At 43.9% G+C, this 17,484-nt stretch overlaps 1 protein-coding gene across 1 annotated transcript in view; it reads left to right on the top strand.

The window, feature by feature from the left end:
• Positions 1–224: 224 nt before the first annotated feature.
• The window catches only part of LOC8043034 (protein arginine N-methyltransferase 5), a 32,866-nt gene continuing 15,606 nt past the window's right edge, over positions 225–17,484 (top strand). Inside the window, exons 1-10 of the mRNA XM_029981021.4 lie at positions 225–320; positions 4,924–5,042; positions 7,183–7,268; positions 11,911–12,042; positions 12,510–12,652; positions 13,955–14,168; positions 15,162–15,245; positions 15,391–15,462; positions 15,678–15,755; positions 16,225–16,277. Of these exons, the coding sequence (XP_029836881.3) occupies positions 232–320; positions 4,924–5,042; positions 7,183–7,268; positions 11,911–12,042; positions 12,510–12,652; positions 13,955–14,168; positions 15,162–15,245; positions 15,391–15,462; positions 15,678–15,755; positions 16,225–16,277 (1,070 nt within the window). The 5' untranslated portion in view covers positions 225–231. The remainder of the gene's footprint in view (positions 321–4,923; positions 5,043–7,182; positions 7,269–11,910; positions 12,043–12,509; positions 12,653–13,954; positions 14,169–15,161; positions 15,246–15,390; positions 15,463–15,677; positions 15,756–16,224; positions 16,278–17,484) is intronic.

The following is a 17,484-nucleotide window of genomic DNA, read 5'->3' as shown; positions in this document are numbered from 1 at the left end:
TCCCTCGCTTCTCCCAGTTTCATTTTTCCGGTTCTTCGCCTCTTCCCGCGAGGCAGCACGGCTACTTTGGTTACTTAGGTTGCTTAGGTTAGTTGCCTATTTAGTATGGGTTAATTTAATGTTCATGTATATTTACACAGCTTATTTTAGTTTTTATATTATCAACAACAAAATGTTGGCTTGTGTCGGCTGAAACGATACGGATATCCCGTGAATCCGGTGACTTCAAATATGGCGGCGCGAAAGGACGTGTCGTGTGGTCTCGACCTGGTCGTTGTTGACGATTTTGCGAGAGCAGTGAATGAAGCCACCAGTGCAGGGTATGTGTTATAATTCGGGTGGCCCAGGTTATTTGTTACTATGTGTTAAGGTGCGTAAGTATGAAGCCGGAGCTTCGACGGGCCTCCGTGGCTTGATTGCACGTGCCCTAACTGTCCGTGATGGAGTCAAACAGTCGCAGGGTGCACATCGAATCCATAAAACACAAGAGACGTTTGCCCTTGCAAACTAAACATTGGCAACGAACTTTAATGTGCGCGTTAACAGATGTGCAATTTGAGCCTTTGAGCAGCTGACTTTGTTTCGAGTGAAGTACAGAGCTGACTTCGATTGTCATTCAATCAAGGCCACTCATAGCCGCGTCCCACCAGAGCGACAGACAGCAACACACGACAACGAGCGACAGACAGTCTGTTTGTCGGAGTCCGCCGTCGCACCTGGCGGACACGACGCAGAACACGGGGGCAAGGAAACTAGTTTCCTAGTGGGACTGGAGTTGTGAACAAAACACTTCAAAATACGCAGAGGAACAGAGTCTGGCGACGCGGTTTTCGTGTTTTGCTCTTTGGGCATAAAACGCGCCGACAAACACGGTGAAAGTGGAGACGATTACTTTATTTCTGGATTAAAGCTTCTGCTTCTCTTCATTTCCCGTTGACGACTTTCCGTAAACAGTCGTGACAATCGACACCAAACTTTTTCCGAACTAGAAATACCCGAATCGTTCCTTTTTTGGGCCGTTCGAGGCATTCTAGGTTAGCGCCACGGAATTTCACGCTGATTTTGAGGATGTTTATAACTTCATATTCGAATGATCGAGGTCAGGCGCTCTTTGGTGGAAAATACGGCATCCCGATTATCACAGAACGTGACGACAAGTCTCTTGCCTGCCGGAATGGCTTGCCGCGGAACGTCGTGTCCTACTTCGTGGTGAGCGGTCTTACTTTGGTCAGTCCTCGCACATGGGTGTATCCATCCTGATGCAGGGGCGTAGACTTAGGAGTCTTGAAGCACCACCTCGCGCACCAAGTTTTCGCGAGCAAAACCAGCCACGACGAATTCCCTTTCGCAACACGACCGCCCGGCGCCAGCCAGCAAGCCGCGCCCGCGACCACCACGTGCAATCGAGGGACCGGAACTGCGGGGCCGGGAACGAGGAGTATACGCCAAGGGCTTCTTGTTCCGGGAGGAAGGGTAGAAGGGTGGGAAGGGAGGCAACAGAAGGCATAAACGGGCGAGGAGGATAAGTTTCTCTCCGAGAGAGATTCCTCAGTGGGACTGCTTGCTGCGCTTGAAGTCCAACGACAGACAAGAACTCGTTCGTCGTCGATCGTTTGTCGGCGCTTGTCGGCGAATGTTGCGGGTGTTGGTCGTTGCAGTGGGACAGCATTAGCGACACGGAACTTTGTGGTGTCGTCGGACAAAAACCGGTGTTTGTCGCTCTAGTGGGACGAGGCTATCGCACACCATCTCTAATCTAGGCCATTACATTAAATCCATTTGCTCACGTGATATTCAGCCATACCCCTACGAGTTTAATGTAGGAAGATTTTGCCATTGTAAACATGGAGTTATTTTTACTGGCTACACTTTTTACATGTTCTTTTTGGTGGCTAATGAGAACATATTTCTATAATATAACTGACAAGAATCCTTTGACTAACGGCCGCTTCTTGACACTCATTGACTAAGGAAGCCAGTAACTTTTTAAAATATATTAAGGAAACTAACTTTTTGTGGTACCTCGCTGGATATTGATTGGGAAGCCAGCCGTTTCTCTCGCAAAGTTCCTGAACTGGCAACACTGAACAAAAATGAAAGGATTGCAGTCACAAAAAAGAGGTTAGAAGATTGGTGGAAATTATCTAGAGAGAATAGACCTTATGTGAAATTGATTTATGGTCTAAAAACACTAAGAGCGACGCCATTTTAATGTTGGCAAGCGTCATCGGTACCGAAGCACGGTGGAGGTGTCGGAGGCAACCATACTGGCAGTGTGTGATGGCACTGCAGCTGTGCTTTCTGCCTTCCATCCATGGAAGGGGGACAAACAGTTTAAACGACGTACCATAAGTGTGACGAAACTCTTGGAGGCCTGTGCATGCTGGCAACAATCTGCAGTGTTCCACAGCACAGGCATAGGACTTGCTCCGCTCCTTTGACAATGTTTTCGCCAGCATGCACAGACCTCTGAGAGTTTTGTCAGACCTTTGCGGTAGGCTGTTTAAACTGTTTGTCCACATTTCATGGTCAGAAGGCGCGAAACACAACTGCCGCGCCATCGCACAGAGCCCATATAGGTTGTCTCCTATACGGGCGGCATCGGAGACAACATTGGTCGTCCCCTATGCTTCCACTATTCTTCGGTACCAACGACGCTTGCCAACATTAAAATAATGATGCTCTCAGTATTGTCAGACTACCAAGCAATTTCGCATAAGGTCTATTGAATGATTTCCAACTGACTAGCACAGCTGGAGACGGGCAGGACAGAGAAAAATTGGGACTTCTTCCCGCGTGGCTCTCTGGCCAAAAGTCTCAACCCTGTCTCCCAATGGGCTCGGTGTTGGGGTAACGCCGACAACATGTGGCCGGAGAAAAATCGGAGAAAAGTCGGCGTCACTCTCGCAGGGGGGAGGAGGCTGATGGTGATTTTTTTTTTTTTCCCCCAATCCCTCGAAGCTCAATCTGGCGATATCCCACACTGCCCGGCAATAATTATGAAAATGCAAAGGGAAAGGAAATTGGCTTAGAAGGGTGAGGAGAGGAATCATATTTTTGGTTGTTCGGTTTTCAGGCTAGGTGGTGCAAGCTACTGCCCGTTACAAAGGGTGCAGCTGTTAGCATCCATCCATCCAGAGCAGTACTACGGTGCCTAGAACACGTCTTCGATGGATGTGTTTACTGTCCTATTCCGCCCATGCACCAAAAGTGGTCCCGAAGCGGCAACAAATTGTGTCGCAGGAGCCGGTCTGTCATACTGTCGCGGGTCACTGTTGTTGCAGCGTCCCATCTTGTGTACGCTTTGATTTCCATCAGTTGCCTGGCTGCAGAGCTATTTATTGCAGAACAGGCGTCTGCCACTTCTACCTTTGCTGCCGTGCCGCCACCAGGATTGTGACAGGCAACAGACCGACGCTTTTATGATGTTATCGGGTGGAAATCGAGGGGACCACTTTTGAGGATGCGGTAAACAGATGGAGACATGCTCCAGGTACCATACCGGTACTGCTGTGCAATGCCAGGGGGATCTTCCCAGCCAGTTTGCCAGTCAGTACGCCAAAACTCATTGTGCAGAGCGAAAGTGGTTCCGTGTTGCACTTCTTTATTTGGAACATATTTCATCAATTTCTCGCCGCTTAAGATAAATAAAAAAACTTTAACAGTGTGCATGCATTCGATTTTGTGTAAAGATTATCAAGGGCACATCAGAAACCCAGAATGTGTTGTGGCAAGCATTTGGTAACTGTATTCTAGGGAAGATGTGAATCTGTTAGTGGCATGCACATTTTAAACGAGGTCAAGAATCGCTTAAGGCCAAGTCCGGTCAAAAACAAAACCAAAATAAAGGACTAATATTGCTTTAGTGGCATGAAGTATGATCACAGCCGAAATATTATGTCAAAGTGAAGCCACATACTCCACTAAAATGATTTTAAAGATGGGACCAGCTGCTCTTAAGAGGACAGCAAGCGGGTTAGTTTTTAGTCAAGGAACACTGGCGTAGCACCCTTCTGACGTCACTTCGCGGTGGAGCTGCGGTTGATTGGTTGTACCTCGTACCGCAGTACCCTTGTGACGTCACGTCGCAGCCGTACGGCTAATGATCAATATTGCCCTCCCCTAGCAGGTAGTTTTGGTTTTGCCGTAGACCTTCCCCCCCCCAAAACCAAAAACAAACTTTGAGCCGTGATATTTATAAAACTTCTACACACAATATCGGGGGAAAAAAAAAATTATACTTTGTGATTCAGGGAAACTGCTTCAGGTGAAAACTGTTGTAATCCCAAATTAAACAATATTGATCAGAGTTGCCCTTTAAAAGGGTGAACAAACAAAACGCCCTTCAACGGGCATTGCCCCTAAAGATGTTCCAAAATATTAATTTGTTGATTTATAAAGACAGTCGGAGAAACATTTTGGACACCTGAACAACTCAACATTAGTTATGGTTTTAGCTCGAGCTGTTTTGACTGAAAAATTAAACTAGATGATTTGCCACCAAATTTGTACCACACATCCAAAACTGATCTGCTAAGACTCTAAAGATGCAGTTTCTGGTCCCAAACAATGTGATTGCCATCTCTCACCTCATTTGGTCTTCTGTGACTTTTTAATTTCCCTAAAATGAAGATGACCCTCAAGAAACAGAGATTAGGCTCAGTTGTTGAGATGCAGGAAGAGACGAGGATTGTTTTGAACAGCCTGAAGGAGGACTCCCAGAAGATGTTCCAACAATGGCAGGTTTGCTGGGATCGTTGGATTACCTCCGAAGGGGACCACTTTGAGGTAGATGGTGGTAGCCAATAAAACTTGAGGTCATCTTGTTTGTTTTTGTAGAGTGAGTTTGGAAACTTTTTTATATCACCTGGTGTATAATTAAAAAAAACAAAAAAACTTATTTTTGTGTTTGTTGGGTCTTAGGTACAAATTTGTTGCTGTTGACATCAGCCACCCACAGCATGCCCAGAACTTAGCGGAACGGAACCTGGAGAGCAACCCAATGCTCTTTAGACATCCTGACATTGTGCTTTCTTCCCACGGTATGCTTACTTATTTGTTTTTTAGAGTTCACCTATTATACATCTTTGCTCAGTTTCGGGGAGGCATCTTTGCTCACTTCCGCCTAAAAGAGATACCCGGGTGGAATCTTGTACACCGTTTCATTTAGGTCAAAGCAGACAGAGAAAACTCCTTTCGGACTAGAATGCAGTGCTCTTTCCCTTAAAATGTCATCTGCAGCACCGAAGGAACTGTTAGAAACAGTTGGATTAGCACCTGTACACCGTAGGGATGCGAGGTGTTTGAGCTGTGTGAAGCACTGTTTTGCTATTTAATGTTTTTTGTTTTTGTTTCTTTTCTGTATCATGTCATGTTCTAGAAAGGAGTAGACTGGGCAGTGTTGCTTTGTTATTGGTTGTGCAAATAACCGTAACAAACATAAATTAAACATTGAAACGTTCTGCATGACCTACTGGTGTAGAATTAATGCTGATGCTGCACATAGATGTGGCATATTTATGCTGAAGCAATTCCCTGTTGATCTAGACCTACAGTGCCAGTAGCTATTGAATTTAGCCTGGAAATATTTTTAGTTGCCAAAGAGCTGTGACATCTGTTCACACTATTTTTGAGACAGCCATCGAACTACTGAAAATCTTGTGCCGATGGTCAAGGTGGGCTACGACGAAAATGTAAGCGGAGAGCAACTTAGTCATTGAACAGAGCAGTTACGTGATCTGTAGATCACTAGCCTATTTGCCACATTTTTTGCCTGGTAGGGAATGAAAATGTGCTGCCGAAATTAACGTCGGTCATGCAGAATCAGATAACTTTTAGAGCTTATTTTTTTATCCTGTAAGTATATGATTAATATTTTTGATGTGAATGATTGAATGGTTGGATAATATACATCAAATAAAAAGTGATGCCCGCTATGTCGAGAAAGGTGTACAATGAGTCATATTTTCCGGCAACTCCAACCATGCCGCAGAAGCAGCTGTCATTTGGTGTTCTCGATTTTTAATGTTTTACTAATCCAATAAATAAATATGATGAAATCGATTCCTGGGTAGAGGACAAGGTTTGGAGCAGTGGTTTGGTTTGCGATGGTACCAGTATCATGCAAGGCATGCTCAGTCTGTAATACTGTTCAGTAATGGAAGTCTGACAGTGAGACAGTTTCAGATTCTATAAGTTCCCAAATGAAGATAGGCGGCATTACTGTTGTTAAAATAGCGCCGTCCAGAAGGCCCAATTTAGAATAGTATATACTGATAACCAATATTTTTTGCTAAGAGACTCGGCTTCTTCAAGGTTGAACTGTTACTTCTCAAGAAGGCAAGCTTCTTTTAGGTACTTCATTTTGTCTTAAAGTAGCAGTAGAATCGTGGCTATAAGTGCGTGTTCATAGCTCTGGCAGTACTCCGGCTCATGTGGTTGAAACACATTTCAAAACAAGGGACTTGTTCCCATAGCTTTCACACTGTCTGTAGTAATAGGTACAGCCAAACACTGACCACTGTTCTTATGCTTTTCTGGTGATACCATTTTGGTTAGTCCATTAAGAATGTAGGAGGGAGTTGTAGAATATGCTTTCCTGAATGGGCAAGTGCACCAAGTCCTTGTAGCCTCTACTGAGCCTCCTGAAATGTTACTTTTATGTTCCTTATGATTTATCTTGTCTTCAGAAGTTTATATCAAAGGGTCCACCGTTTACTCTTAATCAGTGCAAAGTGAGAGGAGGAAAGATCTTCACTCGTACTGAAAAATATTTTGCAGGTTGGCTTTCCAAAATTACGCTATACTCGTTTTCAACTCAAGAAAAAAAAAAAGTTTTGCACATTGCTCATATGCCGTGCAGAGTAGTTACAAGAATTGGTTGCCGGAGGAAGCGAACCTGGTATGGTCTTGGTAAGATAACACATATCTAATCTAAAATACAAGTGCATATATCTTAATTTTCCACATAAAGGGGAAAATTAGTAATGCTCTGCAAGGAGCCCAACTTTATTTACTATGGTTCTTGAGGTGAAAACGAGTATTGCGAAGCAGACGCTTCATTTTCTCAACGAGTCTATAGGTGGCACATCCTGTTGGATACAATTGCACATACTAATTCAGAACAAAGAGTTTTTTATGTAGTGTGAGGTAAGCAGGTCTTGGGTTTCTTTGAATGTTCAGACTGGAGCTCCCTGGTGGTTTTGAAGATTTCTCAATGGCTTGATGTTGATTCGTCGAGTGAGCTAACGAGGAAGTTGTCAGAAACAGTAAGTCTTCTTTCTTTTGATTTCCAAGCATTTTCATCCTTTCCTTTGATTCCCAAGCATTTTCATGCAAACTGAAATGAAAGAGTCTAAGTTTTTGAAGTTCTTTTTGGAAGGAGCCCATGGAAACAGTGCAGTGGAGTTTGCCTTGACAGGTCGCGCCTTCTGGTGTGCAACTCCAGCAACGATGGGAAGTCTGGTTCGTCATTTTCACCGTTGAAGATGCTGTACTTTCGTTGGCGTAGCGCACAACAGCACAAACGTACGATCGCCATTTTTTTTTTTTTTTTACAGTTTGCGAATAAATCTACTGTGTGTCATCCTAACGTGTGAAACAGCGAAAGCAATAAGCGCGATGTCTTTGCTTTTTGTACATGTGGGGCCACATGGTAACAATGATGTTTGAAGATAAAATGCTGCATTTTGTTACCTATTTTATCTTCCTGAATTCTAGCGATCACTTGTATGGTGCTGTGTTTCAGTGATTGATTTGTTTTGTTGTAATGCTCTGTCAAAACTGCATTTGTGGGTGTGTTTTCTTTAAGGAGAGAACTAAAGCCCCAGTCGCACGCCATAAGATGCGGCCGGCGGAAGAAATTAGTAAGGTGATGGGTACATTTTTGGCTTTACTTTATTTGAGATACCGAAATATTATTCCAACTTGGCTGCCTTTGTGTCGCTTGATATTGTTATTTGATGGCAGTCATTAAATTTTAATTTCTTCATTTATCGAAACAAATCAGCGTTTACATATTTTAAACCAGCCATATATCATGGTGACTTAAGCTCCGATTTGTAAACAATCCCAAAAAGGTTGGTCATGCATATATATTAGATAGAAAATAAACTAAAAATAAAACAAGTTTTTTTGCAAAAGTTCACCAACAAAAAAATGTTAATGTGAATAAAAAAGCTCGAGGTACACCTAAGCATTTCTTATGAGTTGTGAATGCGAAAGCATGCAAGCCGCTCGTCCGCTCCCTTTGTCATCCGCTCGTCTGCTCCCTTTGCCGTCTGCTGCGTACTAGCGCGCGCGGGCGCTTCGGGAGCTTGGAGGCCATGTGTGATGGTAAGAAGTATGGACTCGGGATTCCGACACGGTGGATGTGAGGAAAATTATATTGTTTGAAAAGAATAGGAATAATAATGTTATTGTAACCACGAAAAATGTATACACAAAGTCAAGTCTGGGGTGTTCTGCTCACTCGCTGCCATACTTCTGGTGTTGTCGGAACCTCGGATGCCCTAGGCATTTTCTGGATGGCAAGGGCTTGATGTTCGGTGCCGGCGGTGGTTCCCCGGCAAGCCTGGTTAGTGCCCCCACGGGCCTCAGACGTCCGTCTGGGACATTACTTGGCTGCTGGGGCCCACGGCATTGAGCTGTGTTCATTCCTTCTGTGTCCAACCCCAAAACCGCACTGCACGAGCTTGCCTGAGCTGTAGCATCTGCGATGTTGTCTTCCTCTTCTTCTATATCCCGTTCATATCATCACACCATGGTGCAGCGGCCATTGGGAGCCCCGTCGACACGTGCGAGCCAATGGAACCGAAGGCGAATCGCTCGTATTGGAAGCGTGGTGGAAACTAGGAGCTGTTTTCGCGTTTCAAACTGATGATGTCGGCTCGCTCCATGAGACAGTTAATGCTTTCGATTAAAAACAACTAAGGGCAGACATAATCTGGTGAGTGCTAATTACAATGATTTGCACACCAAGACGGAAGTGAACCCGATACCTTGTTGCATGAGTGCCTTCTGTGTCAAAGTGCATTCAATTGATTATCCAGAATATGCCTGGAGCATTATGTTCACAATACCAAAAGAACAGCTTAGTTCTACCACCGATAAACCAGTCCCTACATTTTTAGTACATGCGGGGACATACGCAATTGAACAAGCCAGGGCCGTGTTTTGAAGTTAGCAACGAGGAAGAGGGGCGGGAGGAGCAGACGACTCGCCGGCGACTTCCCATCGTTGTGCTTCTTTGCCGGTGGAGGCGCTGACTATTTCTCGACTGCGGCGCCTCCTACCGTAAAATACCGGGCAAGTGCCCACTCAAACTTTGGAGATAAGCGCAAAAAAATGGGGGATGGGCGGTTTATCCGGTCATCAGTTTTACATATAAATGTACTGTGCATATTTTCTCAGATTTTACAATTTTGGGAGTGGGCGCTTAGTGTGGAATGGCGGATCCATGGTATTTAACGGTAGGCATGTGCTCTGGGGCTATAGTGCGGTCTGTGCTGGTGAGTCATACTGCCAGGGGGACATAATATAGGGGACTGATTGTCACGTTTGAGTCAAATAATTAACTAAAATTTGGTGATGAACTTTTTAATTAGTGAAAATTAACGTGTGGTTCCAATTGGAAACTTGTTAAAGTTTCTAATTGAAACTTTAACGTCATCAAAAACCATTAAATCGGTCAATTTTAGAAGGACTTGAAGCTTGTGGGAAGCGTAGTTAGGGTGTCCACTCGTCCCGTAACCTGTGGGACTGTCCCGTATTGAGGGCTCGTGCCCTGCGTCCCACAAGAAACGCCGAAGTCTTCAAAACGTCCTGTATTTCACCCTGTCGTAAAATTCACTACGAAACTTGTGGCACTGCCAAACAACAGGGCAGGGGGAAGTTTGGAGGTCGATGGTAATCGTTGTGAATTGCAATGGTGCACCATTTTCTATTCAAGCATTGCGGGAAGCGACCGTTGTTCTTGGTGGAGACGCAATGCGCATGCACTGTTGTGCCTCTCCCCTTGGTGGCAAAATATTGCAAAATAAATGATTGTAATTGATTTCAAATTATGCTGTATTAAAGCAAAAGAGTTGATGTGGAAAGTTTTTTAATCAAGATGTCCACACAAGGTGGAAAGCTTGCATCTCGCTATGGTCTAAAAAAACAACATAAGGGTCTAAATTTGTGTAGGAACGTGTTGGTAAAAGTAAGCATTGATAGGAAGCAAGAAACCAAAAAAGATTTACTGTTCCTTCTTTCTTGTTCATGCATTGAGTTCTGCTGCAGTCGATTTTTATGTTTTCAACTTAGACACATTTAATAACATTTGGCATTAAAATAAAAATATATCACTGGGAGTGAAAATTATTTCAGCTTAATTGCTGCAATAAAATTTTCAGGTGTTTAATATATGCTTTCAGACAGCACAGGATATTAAATGTGTTAGCAGAACCACATTTCGTGGTGTGCGTGTTGATAAATTTTCTCTAAAATGTTTTTTTTCTTTCCGTTGTCGCAGTTGTGATAATACCATCCTTCTCTTACACCCCCCCCCTGCCCCTTTCTCCTCCCTGGTCAGCATGTCCGGCATTTCGCTAACAGGAAGGTGGTCACGCTTAGCACGGGTGGTGCGCTAAAGTTACCACTTGTGCAACAGGCGCAAGGCTGGTGGTGCTAAAATGCGAATGATAATCATCCTCATTTTTGCACCACCAGTAGTAGTAAACATTGTAAATTTCCTATTTCCTTCAATGATGCATTAGTATTGAAAATGTCATCTCAACATTTGCCATGTTCACTCTATGCTCCTTTTTCGTACAAGTGGCCGTGCATTTACGGCAGAAATTCGAAAGCTGCCGGTATGAAGTGCTACAATAGCTAGAGCTGGCCAGTTGGTCAAATGCAAGCACCACAAGACAACCAGTACCAGGTTTCGAAGCATTGCTTACTTATGTAATCACAAAACTCTGGTTGCAATGCTTGACTCTCCATTGACTCTGACAGAAACTTTGAAAATGTCCCCATACATTAAGTAATTGTGGGACACTTTGGACTGTGAAAAACGTACAAACCCACCTTCAAAGGACTGTGGACTTAATACACAAAGCTCAATCGTAAATGAAAACACAAATTTAACCCACAAGGCAAGCCCAAACAGTACCCTGAAAAGATTGCATTTTTTTGTCGAACCCAACCTCGGCATTACAAAAGGACAATCCTGAAGATAATCTGACAGCTCGATAGGGAAGTGTGTTGCATGACCATAGGATGATGCTCTGCCCTCCCCTCCGCCCACTCCCCTTCTACTATCACCCCTCGGCTGTGCCGTACGGCTTTAAAATATTGGCAATTTTCAGCTGAAAAAGCAACTTCAGTTGTTTTTTTGGTTTAATCGGAAACACCGAACCCTACACGTATGCAGTACGGTTTTTTAAACTTGATAGAAATGACTTTGTTTTAGTCTAAGAGGTTTGATCTTTGAGCCTTTCCACACTCTTTTCTTAGAAAGCGTGAGCCTTTGCACGCACGTCTCTTTTAAAGTGCATTTAGCTAGAAATCCTAGATGTTGCCGAGAAGGTTCCTAAAAGGCTTATAATTTGAAATACTAAAAACGTGCAGATCTACATGCTATGGGAATTCTGCCAGTTCCCATATATATCTTTACCTTTTGATTGCTTGAATAATTTTTAAAAAGCTTTAATTTGAAGCGACCTTTTTAATGCACAAGCTACATGATGCAAAACAACTCAATATTTTTGTATGTACTTGCTTTTTAAAAAAACAAGAAACCTTGAAGGTGTTTTAAAAGTGGTTTACTGGATATGGAGGTAGTAGGGTGTACCACTAAAGCTTTGTTTCAGAGTGCACATCTTTCAGAGTGACTTGTTAATGGGCCAATGAATGGATTCCTTTCAGGTGCTTGAGAGAGAATTGTCCTACGCTGCCTATGTCAGAGCTCCGGCAGTTATCATCTACCTGAAAGGACCCGCTTGCGTGAACCTTGCCCGGTTGATCTATAACTACCTTCTGAATGGTGTTTCTTACCAGGTACTACCAGGCAGCACAGTTTTTCTTTCATCTCATATTTTTTCTTGTTGTTTAAAACATACTGCCAGCAGTGAGTCCAAGTAAGGAGGGTAAGCTTGTTGAATGTAATCACAGTACCATCACACACAAAGTATTATCTAGAAAGATGACATTCATTAAAAGGCAGTTCCATTCATCAGGATGTGCAAAAGCAAGTTCCTAAGTGAATGTGTCTTAAAGGTATTACGAGAAATGCATTGGTTGTGTTTAGTTCTATTATAGTTGCGTTACCAGGGTTTGTGTTGTATGTGACACGTAAAAGAATGCCGTAAACAACTTCATTTCTGCGAGGATTTAATTTTTTACCTTCTAAGTGTTTACTGTTACATGTGTGGCAGTACGTTTCGGAAATAAATATCAGTTTAATATCTTATTTATCGGGATTTCTGATCACTTATTTGTGTTCCTGCAAATGGCTCTGGTTCCAGTTGCTGTTCCACATCTGGATTGTGTTGCCCATCGCATCGGGAAGCATTGAGGGTGCACCGCATTCTTGCCAGAGCGCAGGAATAGCCAGTGGCAAAGGTGATGGCATGGCTGCTGATGCAACTGACCAGGACCCCTGGGAATGGTGAGCTGGCTTCTCATAACTTGGTGTAGATCAGGGGATCTCAAACTTATCTTCCTCAAAGGGAAGCCAAGGAACCCTTTCATGGTCCTGGCATTGGCACGATAAAGCAGTGCAGAAGCCTACAGGCCTTGTAAGCAATAGCGCACATAGTAGGGATTTTTTGGGCCATAGTATGTAGGCATCAGTAGGTGACTCGGATCTACTAAAACAGTGCTGAAACTTGAAAAACACTTTGGGGCAGGGTTGGGAATGGAAATCTGGGAACCTGGGGAACCCCTGTGCTCCTAGGAACTCAGTTTGAGAACCCATGGTGTATATGATTGTACACAGCACAACGCGGTTATTCATATTTTACTTATATATATATATGCACAATAAAATTAAACGCTGAAGTTTACCACCACCTGTGGGATCCACATAGCACATTCTTTTACTCTCTTAGACTTTTTAACGGCCAAGAACTGGTGAAAACCATCAATTAATTGTTGGTGTTAACTGTGTCATTCTACATCGCATGCTGCCTCTTTTACCTACAACATTGAGTAATCCGAGTTATGTGGTCTATTATATACTTTTGAATTTCACCTCATTGGAGTAATTTCACAATTTCACACAAGAAGAGAACCTGTGTATGCTTTTCAGTCTTTGTTTATATTTAAAAATTAATGTATTTTGTCTATTCATTTTGTGTGGATGCTAAAAATGGTGATTATCGTTGAAACTAAATTTCCGGTAGACAAATCAGGCCATGAGGAAAGCAAGTTGCACTTGCTTATTCCGCAAGATTCAACCGATAATAACCACCAGTGCAATTTCAAACACTGTCATCCAGCTCTAGCCTGAATAGAATGAAGACATAGTGACCATCCATGGTGACCGACTGACTGAAATAACTCTCATGCCACTGTCCTCCAAGGTCGGCTATTTCACTGATTTGGGACTGGCATGGTGCTTGATTGTAGGTAAGATTACGCGCCGGTCAAGCATTTATGGAGGGAGCGTTTAGACAAAAATAGTCCTCACTTGGAGCAAAAACAATTTCCAGAAATGTCTCCTTTTCAGTTTTACCCGATGTATTTCTGACACCAATGTATTTCATCGGTGGTCTTCGATTAAAACCGAAAAGTCTGTGGCCTAATTTTAACACATAGTGGAGCTACCCCTGTCACTCAGTAGTGACTGAGTTCTAGTATAAATTTATGATTATTTGCCTTACAAACTGATTAAACTGAAAACGAGTTCATCATGCTGGTGGGTGGTGCATGCTTCCCTGTTCTGATGGGACATGGGAATACTGTGCAGGTGGAACCGATTCCGTACCATCTGTGCCACAGACAAGCGCCTGGGGGTAGCACTGCGGTTAACTGCCAACCTCCCGAGCGAGGAACATTTGCTACGTTGGTTTGGAGAGCCTGTTTGGTGTCTACTAGTGCCCACAACTCTCTTTCTAACCAACAAGAAGGGCTACCCCGTGCTGTCAAAGTCACATCAGGCAGTGATCAGGCAGTTCTTCAAGGTGTGTATTCCTTGCAAAAACTTTTTAAACATTACCTCTACAATATTACATTATATAGGGTAGCCAGAATGAATCCTAGTGTTGTAAAGCGAACCGGAAAAATGGGTGCATGCACATAGAAAGCTCACACTTTCGCCGAATGTGCATTTAGGAGGTATATTTTACCTAATGAAATTTCAAGGCATAGCTCCCTTCACATGAAAAATCAGAGCAACAAAATTGCCTGGGTCAAATGGTGGACTTGTTTGCAGACGACTGAGTTAGTGATGGGTGTAACTTTCGGTGCCATCTCCCGATAAGCGCAGCGAGCAGGCGAAAGAGTGTGTTGCCTGCTCATTGCACTTATCGGGAGATGGTGCCACAAGTTAATACCATCGCTAACTCGGTCGTCTGCGAACACGTCCACCATCGACTCTGGCATGTTCGTTGCTCCAATCTCTCACAGGAAGGGAGCTAACCTAACTGCACATTTGGCGAAAGTTTAAGCATTCTATGTTCTAGGTACCGATTTTGCCAGTTTGTTTTTCAGTGCTATTAGCCATTGTGGCTTCCCTTTGTATACGTGTACCTATGATTGTTACGATGGCAGCTATTATGAAAGCCACTTCTGTGAAGAAATAATTAAAAAGTAAAGCCAAGCAATGGGGAGAAGTTTTATGGTCTAGGAGTACACCGATTGGTCCATTGCTCTAGAGCAGGGGTGGCCAGGCCGACCCGGCCAAAGAGCCGCAGACGAAACCACGATACTTCATAGGGCCGCGGGGGGGGGGGGGGGGGGGGGTACAAACTTAAATTTTGTTCAGAGTCTGACTGTACGTATGGGGGCACAAGGCTGTACGGCTGTGCGTATGGGGGTAGGGGGGGGGGGCTTACGAGGGATCTGCGAGCCGCACTTTTGGACCAGCAAAGCGCCGCGGTTTGGCCACCCCTGCTCTAGAGTCTAGACACTTAGGTGTGCCACATGTAATAAAATGTATATCATTGTGTTTGCAGTTGAACTGCCAGGTTCTTGTGGAAGGTAGTTGCCATCACGAGCACATCAGGCACTACTACCAGTACATTGATCATCTCTACAATGTGAGTTTGAGGCTCCTGATTTGGTTTTGCTTCTTGATGGAATTTTCTTGGCATCCTTGCTCCAGTATGTGCTCTTCTGGTATTTTCCACTCAACTTTAGAAAGCTCTTTATCCTCAGAGCCTTTTTCTGGGGTCCTTCTTTTAGACACAGCCACCAGAGAACCCATTGGGTGAGTTTGCAAGGGGCTACGAAGATCAGCTCCAAATTCCTCTGCAGGTTGGTGTTTCATTTCATTCTTACTTGGTCACAGTGAAAGTCTGGAAAGTTAACTTCATCAAACACTTCTCACCATAAACAGGAAAGGGCACTGTGGCCAATTCATGTTGGAAAAGTTTTTGCATGTTAACAAGGTTAACGCCCATGGAGGGATTTCAGAACTCTTTTTGTGTGGCAATTGTGGTGTGTTGCTGATTGTTGATGCTTGCCAACAGCCACTGATGGACAACCTGGAGTCGGTCACCTACGAGATCTTCGAGAAGGATCCTGTGAAGTACACCGAATACCAAAGAGTAAATTTCTTAGTGCCTTGAGATGCAAGTTGACAGTAAGATGTCGGTGAATATTCCTTACTAATGCTATGTATTGCATGGGCACAGCCCTGCATACACACGGGTATCTACAACAGTATGGGCATATGTAGATAAAAATGGATAAATTTTCTGGACATTCGCTGAATTGGATACGGATGCGATGTACTAGTATAGATGCTGACTGCATGCGATTTTGAGGTGTGCACATTGGACAAGATTGTAAAAAGAGAAAACTTTGGCTGGCCAGTATTGGTACTATAAATACCTTTTTTTTTACAAAACCTTGCATGTTTCAGTAATTAGGGTAGGGCCAGTAGTGTTGTAGTTATTATAGTTAGCCTTTACTTTGTTTAAATTAACCTAATATTTTTCTTTTTTTTGTAATGTGGTGCAGCACCTGTATGAGGAGATATGCTGAAGTTTTTGTAATGCCTCTTAAAATTTTCAGGCTATCTATATGGCACTAACAGACAGAAAAGAAGAGTTTGGAAGCTCTGAAATGTGAGTAATTAAAGGCCATTCGATAGGCTGACCAAATTTTGTTTTACAGTGGTGAAACATGGTGTTTGGCTATAACAAGACCTTATTCTTGAACCAAGTGCTATTAGGGAATGATAAACTCTACCTGGAATTGAACACAACAAGAATAGTTTATAGTGACCAGACAGTGGCAACTCTGTTTTTTCCCTTTGTGACTACATTTTCACAAATTAATCACATGGTGGTGAGTTGTTTTCAGGTAGTTGAAGTGCACATCTACCATATTTTCTGGAATATAGTTCACACCTGCAGGTGCAAATTTGGACTAAACTAAAAAATCTGTTTACTTACGTCAGAAGTCTCAAACTCGTTTGCGTGTGGGATCCAGATAGCCCGTTCCTGAAAGGTAGACAGCCGGTGCAGGGCTGGAAGGGGAGATTGTTTTGGGACAAGAAAGGAGATTTTGTTTTGGAACAAGGATAAGAAAACAAATGAAAGCCATTTACAACTCCCTGTAACGCCGAATAAGAGCGCAGCTCTTGAGGAGGGAAGGGTATACCCTTCCTCTCTTCTCACCTCCTCATCCTGCCTGCTACCCCTCCCTCCGAGCGGCATCGCCGTCGGCGTAACCGTGAGGTCACGCGACCCTCGTGACGTCGCGTGACTCTCGTGACCTCACGGGGGTCACGTGACGTCACTGGGGTCATGTGACTTCACTGGGGTCATGTGACTCCGGTGACCTTGCTCAGGGGGGGTCATGTGATCCCCCTGAGGTCACGTGACCCCCGTGACGTCATCTGACCCCGCGCGGACGCTTCGGCACAGTGCCGAAACGTTGCCACGGTTACAGCCACGCCAATGGCGACGCCGCTCAAGCTGGAAACGGGCGCCTAAGAGCTGCGCTCTAAAAAAAAGAAGCAGCAGTAGTTTTTACGTTGCGAAGTAGCCAAGTCTCTCAGCGGCATATTTGAGCACAAGGATCATGTGACGGGCTAGTTGGTTATACGCCTGTCCGTGTCTGTGTCTTCTACTTGTCCTCGTCTTTAGCGCTACTTTTAAATTCGTAAAGCATATTTGAGATTTTATAGAGAAGGTACCTCATGCTTTTCTTTTCATAAAGTCGCCGTTCTAGCGGTAACACCTTTAGCTTTGATTTCTTCATGTGACACTTTGGGCCCATCCCTGATGTCATGACAAAATTAAAAATGACACCGCACTGCTAACGTGC

Source organism: Ixodes scapularis, unplaced genomic scaffold (assembly GCF_016920785.2).
Source record: "Ixodes scapularis isolate PalLabHiFi unplaced genomic scaffold, ASM1692078v2 PGA_scaffold9__187_contigs__length_104089568, whole genome shotgun sequence".
NCBI classification, from domain to species: Eukaryota; Metazoa; Arthropoda; class Arachnida; order Ixodida; family Ixodidae; genus Ixodes; species Ixodes scapularis.
This window is presented reverse-complemented; position numbering and strand designations above follow the sequence as displayed.